The sequence below is a fragment of the Mesitornis unicolor genome, unplaced genomic scaffold (genome assembly GCF_000695765.1).
Source record: "Mesitornis unicolor isolate BGI_N332 unplaced genomic scaffold, ASM69576v1 scaffold12659, whole genome shotgun sequence".
Taxonomy (NCBI): Eukaryota; Metazoa; Chordata; class Aves; order Mesitornithiformes; family Mesitornithidae; genus Mesitornis; species Mesitornis unicolor.
In genome coordinates, this window is record NW_010208018.1 from 54,502 (window position 1) to 63,159 (window position 8,658).

At 39.3% G+C, this 8,658-nt stretch overlaps 1 protein-coding gene across 2 annotated transcripts in view; it reads right to left on the reverse strand.

Annotated features, from left to right (window-relative positions):
- Positions 1-8,658, reverse strand: part of TBC1D4 (TBC1 domain family, member 4) — a 48,538-nt gene that overhangs the window by 505 nt on the left and 39,375 nt on the right. For both annotated transcript variants that reach the window (XM_010192340.1, XM_010192342.1), the window contains 4 exons: positions 8,423-8,658; positions 5,945-6,104; positions 4,154-4,323; positions 1,447-1,623 (listed from right to left, as the gene is read on the reverse strand). In XM_010192340.1, the coding sequence (XP_010190642.1) occupies positions 1,447-1,623; positions 4,154-4,323; positions 5,945-6,104; positions 8,423-8,658 (743 nt within the window). The remainder of the gene's footprint in view (positions 1-1,446; positions 1,624-4,153; positions 4,324-5,944; positions 6,105-8,422) is intronic.

Sequence of the window (8,658 nt, forward strand, 5' to 3'; positions counted from 1 at the left end):
GCAAAATCTCCTCATAGTTGCCAGACTAATCTGAAGGCTTTCTAAAAGCTTTACAGAGGGAAGCAGACATGCAAGCTGCAGTGAGCAAAGGACAGCTGAGAGGAACAAGGAACTGGAGCTGTAGGGAGAAAAAGGAAATCAGCAGCTGGAGTAGCAGTGGAAGAGATTACTTGACTGACAGGGATGGAGCAAGGGGAACCCTATGCAATGAGTAAATTAGCAGGATGGAGAAGTTAGAGGGAAAGAAAACCTCAACATTAAGTCTAGAAGCAGTTTTCCCTATTCTGCAATACAAGACCTACTGTTTCCTCTTGGGGGGGGGAACAAAATCAAAACACTGACTAGTAATCAGAAACCTTGGACCCCAGCAGTAGCAAATGTCTCTCTGTGGAAAGTGGAGGAATTCTCACTGTTCCTAGGAAAGGGTTCAAGCAGAGAAATGAAGAAGTTACACAAAGAGATGAAGAGGTGAAGGAATTGAGGAAGATGCATTACAGTGCAGCACTCTGGAAGAAGAGAAGGGCTTCAACAAAGCCTTTCAAAGCAGCCACACATAATTATTCTATGCCCTTGGTGCATTTTCAGAACAGAGGTAAAAGTCCAGGTAGCTGTAGATAAATCAAAAATAATAATATTTTAAAAGCAAGTGGTCTCTGTTTTCAATATCAAAAGAGCACAGCACCCGTAGACCATAAACACAAAAATAATGAGGAATCTTTCCTTTTTTCCTTGCTTCTATTTTCAGGTTTCAGAAGCCGAAGGTGCTCTCTGAGCTCTTCTCAATGCTTGTTCAAATTGACCAATATAACAAGAAATAGCCTGGTGATGCAAAAAGAAGAGCTTGTCTTTCAGGACAATGCAAGACAATGCATATTGAAACCTGAAATAAGTCTTGGTCAGGCTATGGGAGGAAGGGTGAATAATGAAGGAGGAAGAAAAGGCTTTTTTTAAAGCATTACTTTATCAGGCAAAGTCTGGCAGGCACTCAGCTGTATTCAAGTCTGCTAGGAGAGATCACCTTTCAAAGGTTGGGCTATGAGCTTCAGCAGAAGGAAACAGAACGATACTGCCTGCAAAGGTCTGGAGAAAACTCGCTTACTGCACTGTGGATTATTGCTTAAAACTTTCCAGTAGGGAAGGGACAGAGAACCTATGTTTAAGCAAGATGCACAAATTTTGCCAACAGTTTTGCCTTATGGGAGGATAAGGGTAGAGATACTTTGAGAAAAAGAAGTTTAAATAGAGAAGGAAAAGGTCCAAGGAATGACAAAGGAGTCAAAAGTATGTCTAACAGAAGTAAATCACTGTAATTGAGAGAACCGCTCGACTGCATAAGGTCTTGCAGTTAGGAGACTTCTCACGTACATTTAAAGAAGACACTTACTCCTCTGTTGGCCAAGTCATAGAAATGACCTCTCCATGAGTTTGTAGTCTTAAGTCATTTACCTGCAGCTTCTCCAACAAATCCATGTTTTGTCTCTTCAGATGATTGTTTGCCCTCTCCAGCTTCTCCAAGGGTTCACCTTCATCACAGGGATTCACATTTTCCTGCAGCTCATCCTGAAGGACGTGGTACTCTACTTCATAGGCATGGAGCTGTTTTGAAATATCCATCTCAAACACCTGCCACAAGAGAAAAAACAATTTTTAGCTACAATAGAGAGCACTCACTCCACATAAATGTCTGGCTAAGAGGCAATTCTGCTAGGTTAACTTAAGTGTTTTTTCCTGTTCTTCTCAAAAATGTATTTTAAGGGAAAGTCTACAGTAAGGGCATTTTAGCATCTACAATTCTTATTCTTGCCATAATAAATCATAGGCTTTAGAATAAATTGGATCATCGCTTCTACAATTACCAAATACCATCTCTTACTGTGAGATGTATCAGCAGAAAAGTCTTATTTAATCCAAGAATTTTATAATATGACCAAGTTTTATAATCTCTTGCTTATGAATATCAAGAAATTCATGAAGAAATTTTTAAAATCAAGTCTCACCAGCTTGTGATGGGAGCAGGATCACACAATAAGGAAGAATAATCCAGGAATTGTCAGATCTCCACCCTCAAATCTGGATCTCTTGACTATGTGCTCCTATTTGTAGATTTTTATAAAAACACTCTTCATGGTTACAGTTTCCCTGTGTACTGTCTCTGTGTGAGGAGACACTATTTTCTTATTGGGATGCTCTGGTGACAAAGCATTGTGAAGACTACGGAACTAAGCATCTAGCAGTGATAGGACCGTATGATCCTTATATGTTCATACATCTAGTCACAGCCTCTCAGCTTCTGAAAGTTACCAAATAGTTTAGACTGGGAAGGGAAGGATGTGACATTAATTCTGTTACTTGTTCTAGAGATCACAAACATTACATCAACAGAAGACACACACAGATCCCAAGCAAAATAGGTTCTGCAGTACACTCACTGTTCTTCAGGTAATTCAAATAAGGCAGAACTTTAAATTACATGTGGTGTTCAAGCTGGGCAAGTATCATTTTCCTCTATGTAGTTGCTCAGTCAGTTCTTCAGTTATGTGTTATAGTCCTGCCTAATGTCTACATTTTGATTTAATTATCTGCTCTAAGAGGACAGTCCTGGGAATTACAATGCCAAGACAGCCAAACAACTCCACCTGCAGCAAGCCTAGGTAGAAGCAATATGATACAGGCAGAATACATGTGAATGCAGATTCAGAGGGATGCTCAACATGAAACCACACCATGGGAAAACAGGCGACCTTCCTCTCAGACCTGACCTGTGTATAACCCCATCCACCTCTGCTCGGGCTACATAACCCATTCTTTACTCAATCACATCTGGCTCTGCACAAAGTCATTTCTCACCACAGCACAATTGCTCTGCAACCCACACTGACCACAGGACAGAGATTTAATTTCTAATAGTATAAAAAATATTGAACTACCATGTCTATCTTTGCCAGAATTAGTGAGTTGTGAAGACAGACACTAAAGTGCCTGACACAGGTTTAGCATGGCAATTGCAGTCAGTGTAAATGAGGAAATGAAGATTTACATGTCATCTAAAAATGAATTCCTAACTGAGCACCTGAAACATTCAAGTGTTAACCAAGTAATCCAAATGCATCAGTGTTAACTGCACTCCTGCATATGGAGATATTTTTCTAGAGCTCTTCTGCTACCTCTGAACTGACACCTGGAAAAACTGCTCACAGGTTCACAGTTACAGTGAGTTTCATTTCAGTATGCAGCTTTAATGCTGAGGAACAGGATGTAGAGAAACGAAGATCCCAGCCACAGACAGTATTTAATAAGAAGCAGATGTTTTTCCTCTATCAGCACCAGTATTTCTTTGTTTCTCTTCTGTTCTCACCCTTTGCCACAAAGTTGCCATGACACTTACGAAACAACACTACTACAGTCCTCCTTTCCAAAGGAAGACACAGATCAATCTAGAGGGGCTTTCACCTTCTGCACCGAGCATCTGCCAAATGTGATCCCTCCAAGAAGGTTGAGGGGAGAAGGGGAAGTTGCACAAGAACACCTTAAAAGTGACCCCCAAGAGGACAGAAGCCTCCCACACAAAACAGCAAAAGCTTGCTTGACCTTGATTTTAATACAGATCATGACAACAAGGCCTCACCTACCTCCTAACTTGTGGCATTTTAAGTTGGAGGTGTCAGGAAAGTTTCTATGAGACTACCTGGCCCTGTGTAGCCAGAAGTTTGAAGGATCAGGAGAAGTTGTTGTGATGCTGCTTCTTCCCACCATGGCAAGTTGTGCTTCCCATCACAAACTGTTGGGCTGCTCACCCACTGCCAGGGAGCAACAGCTGGGTTTAGGTTTGGAAAATAGGCTACTTTTACCCTTCTGACGGTGACGTGAAATTTATAAGCAAAGTCACATTTTCCCAATAGCTGGGGCACAGAAGAAACTCTGTACTAAACCTTGAGCAGCAACTAAAGTACTGTTAAAATTGTAGTTCAAAACCCATTGATATTAGCTCATATCCTATTGCTGTACAAGTTACAAGAAAGATGACTCCTCTGCATTTAAAACCAAAAGGAACATACTGAGATGACTTTTACATATAGCTTAGGCATGATCTTTTAAAAGTAAACTAAATGGGGATTAAAAGTAAAGAAAAAAGGAAAGAGAAAACCAATCTTACCTGGGTAATAATTTTTTCCATCTGAGGCTGAGTCATATCTGGAACAGTGGTTTTAAGAAAATCAACAATGTTCTCAAAACTCTCACATTCCATTATAGATGTTTCTTGACTGCTAAGTAGGCTCAGTGCTACTTTAAATATGACTTCTGTTCCTTGAAGAAAAATCATGTCTAAAAAGGAAAAACATTAAAGTATCGTGAAAACAAAAGCTAAAGTCATTGGATAAATATATACTTGCTTGGAAGTTTTTCTTTTTAATCAATGATACTGTAGATGTATTCAGTTCAGAAGAAGTGCAATCTATCTTCAACATGAAGTTAAACCATATAAAAGCATTTTTTGTCATCTTACAGATGTGAGAGAGCATTAAACACAACATGCTTATTATGTCTGTAAAAGTTATCTGTAATAAGCATCTCATGACTGTCTACTGCCAACTATAGACTGTTAACTGCTAACTCTTTAAGCATATCTATGACTGAAAAGTTGAAGTTGATCACAACACAACATACTGATGTTTTACTGTTTTCTACAGGCAGAAGCCAGTCCTTAAAAAACAATCAATGCAGATTCTATAGTCAATCATATCATTTTCGAAATACATAGTACTGATCACATTGGCTATAATCTAAGCCCCAAACCCTTACTTTGAGGTATAACTATGGGGACATGAGTGGAAAGTTCAAGCTCTGCAGAGGTCAGCAGACACAGACTGCAGAGAAACTGGAAACTTCTTCACAGACCTACAGTGACCTAGTCTAGGTGATCCTGCTCTGGCAGGGGCTTAGACTAGATGATCTTTCGAGGTCCCTTCCAACTCCTAACATTCTGTGATACTGTGAAAAGGAAAGAACTCTATAATGGAGAAATCACTAGGTCAAAAAAACCCAAACCCCAAAGCAATCAAATAATACCCTCTTACCCCTCCAAACTGCCATACCAAACAAGTAAAAACTCAACACCCTCCATGTCGACATGAAACAAAAGTCAGATTGAACTTCTGAAGAAAATATAAAAGGTGTCATATGAAAACAGAAAAATGAAGTGCGTGTGTGTGAAAGTCTGATTCAAGGGAAAGTACATGACACATACTTCTGGATCCTGGACATGCCTGAAAGCAGTGAGTTTTATGTTAATGAATAAGTAAATTTTTAAAAATACTGCATTACTAGAGATTTGATTAAGCTGGCAGTTCTTCTATACAATAAAAGAATACAAACACAAGTACTTGACATGCTGATACTGTAAACGCTACAAGGCACAATCAATATTTAAACTTCTGTACAAGAAGTTAGCTGAAGAGGAGAGCACCATGAAGAAACTAAATAGAGTCATAGTAAGACTGGGAAACTGTTCAATATATACACGAATACCTTAAACAACCTTTAAGTTGAAGTTTACTTGAATTTTTATTAGAAAGCACTTTAGAATCAATTACTCAGAAACACTATCTTGAAAACTTTTTCAATATGCAAGTTCAACAAGATGAACTTCTCTGCAGACAAGAACTGAATGCTTGATGCATGAAATACCTGCTGTTCGCACTTCAGAATTCTCTCGGCTAGTAACAGCAGATATCCTTAACTGCTCAAGTGTGATATTTCAAAGTATACATTGTGGTTTTCCTCTTTGAAAAAGAGCTGATGTCCCACCACAAAGATCGTTGCTACTTGCCACCCACAGTGGTCACCCCAAATGTCCCTAGCACGTAGAAAATCTCTCCCTGCGAGTTTCAAAACACAACAGACGACATTGTTCTGTTTATTATTGCAATAGAATAAACTTTCTTACCAAATACTCTGGCTACAAATCCTAATGGGAACTGAGATGCGAACAGTGTAAGAAACCAAGGTGCAGCATAAAGACTGGGGCTGATTTCATTTTCTTCAAGGTGATTATACAGGTCTCTGTGATAATCATGGAGAAGCCTTGAGAGCTGATACATCTGAATCTACAGAGGATGAGGGCATTGGGGGTAAGGAAGCAGAGAAAGAAAAGTTCAGCTTTACTCAGTTTTCCAAACTATTCACATTTCACTCTAGGGAAATCAGCTCCAGTACAGATGGCACTGTTAAATGAAGCTTAATTGTTGCCTGGGGCCTCGAGTGATATATACTCCTGTATAAACAACCCACCCCTAATGAATTAAAACCAACACAGCAGTCAATAACAAAGAACAGTTTGAACCTGATTATTAATGAAGTATCATTTCAGGTTCACAGGCTTAAGGTAAGAAGAAAATATATTGATCTAACCTTATCAACAAACCAGAACTTTCAGTCTTGCAACAATCAAAGAAAAAGTACCTTTTCCAAGATGCCAGAACCCTTCATTACAAAGTTGAACTATTTCTGACTAAATTTACACATTTCGGCTTTCATCCTTTGAATCTTGCCCGTATTTTTGCTGCATTTAAAACTCCTATACTATAGTCATCACTTTAGACAGCCTCTGTACCCACATAGTGCATCGGATGTGGTGGGTCAATAGAGATGTACCACATCAATATTTCCCAGCACACCTCCCATGTGCCAGTGGTGCAGAGAAACTTAAGATACAGATGGAAAAAGTGCTGCTATACAACCTGTAAAAGGTGGCAAATTATTCCCTTGCAATTTTGATCATTTATACTCTACAGCAAGTTGCTCATGGCACAAAGCAACGCCTCTCTCAGAAAGCAGAAAATGAGAAGCAGACATATATTGATTAGCCGTCAGGTTCCATTTTGCTGTCAACAGTACCTTTTGCTTAAGGTGAATCCATTCCTCAACAAGAAAATTACTTACTGGATCCAGCTACTTTCCTACTTTTAGTGGTCTCTACCACAAACCGACTGCACTTGAAACTATCAGTCAGTCAGCAGTGTCCACAAGGAGACAGATCACTCCTCATTCAGGCAAATTAGCTAAATATGTGCATGCATTTGACTCCCTGCTTTAATTGCCAAAGATACCAATTAAGCATGGTTTGGACAGTGTCGATACGAAACACATTTACATGTGAAATCAGAATAGTGTCACAGAGGGAGTAAGCCAATTGGATGGGTTCATTATAAACTCAGGATCTAGATTACTACTTCTTCCCAGCAACTTAATTAAAAACGTAAGTCAAATAAGTTTTCATTATTCTAAAGAAACATCCAGCATTTTTCTTCTACAAGACAAAAGCTAATTCTGCATATAAGCTTACTTGTGTTTGCAAGTGTTCTACTCCTGTCAAAAAACCAAAACAAATGGTTAGGTTTTACTGAGATCCTCCGAGTCATCTTCAATAGTTTAGTTTGTCTCGAGCAGACAAAACTTGTACTTTTGTCTAGAACAGAGTAACTGCCTAGGAGCAAACTGTGGGGAAAGAGGTCATTTCATTTAAAGGGCAAACAGTGCCATTAGTGGTAAACCTTCTCAAACTGAAAAAGACTTTTCCCTAGGAGCTTCTGATGATGAACCTTCAGACACATTTAAATCAAAAAGGTGAAAACCCGAATGTGGATTACAAATCTTAACTCAGCAGTGGTATATCCCTTTACAGTTATTTAAGTCAGTGAACAGCTGCATCTTAAGGTGAAAGATTTCTCAAAATTTAAACACTGAAGTTTATACAGACCTAAAATATTTGCTGTCTCCTTCCCAAGCAGCCTTAAGAATCTACAGCTAGTTGTTAAAGACTAGCATTGCAAGGCATGCATCATTTCATAAGCAAATTAAATTATTAAAAACTCGTCTGTTTTCTGTCTGTGTTGGAGGTGGTGTAGTAGAGGATGATGAGAGAAAAGAGGTGCAAATGACGAGGCAAGACAGAGCAGCCCCAAACACAAATGCCTGTGGAGTACATTGACTGGCCACAGGGTGTCACTATTGATTTGGCTTAGAGTTACAAGAGGAAAAAATCTACATCTATGTGCTTACAGACTGAAGAAAAACAAAATCAAATTTATTTTTAAACTCCATCTATACAGATGCAAACATATTGGGTCTTTGGCATAAGGAGAGAGAGAAGTGAGGAAAAGGAAGAGCAAAATAGCAGAGAAAGCAGAGTTTCCAAACAGGAGATGATGGGGATGTGTGACAGGAGAAGTCTGCAAGTTCTGAACTTCTCTGTTTGCAAATTCAGAGTCTGAGACGGGTCTGACAATAATATTTGCATGTGCCTCACAACCTCCACAACAAAATAGCATAAGATGCTTCATAATGCCTTGGAGAGTATGAGCAACCTTTGAGAGCTCAAAATTCATTAAAACTCTGGTTAGCTTTAGGAGAAAGACCAACTTACCTGCAGCGACATCATGTCTGGCCTGTACTGTTTACGGAAGCCAAGGTCATACATGAGGAATTTCAGCATTTCAAAGGCCTGTTCCTCACTCATATGCAGAAGCAGCACTCCAGCTACAAAGCTTATCCCTTGACAATAACCCACTTCCTTGTCCAGCAAAGAGTATGCTTTCAGCAGATTAAAGAGTGATAGCTGTCCTGCTCCCAGGTGGGCAGAAAAGTAAGGATGTGTAGGGA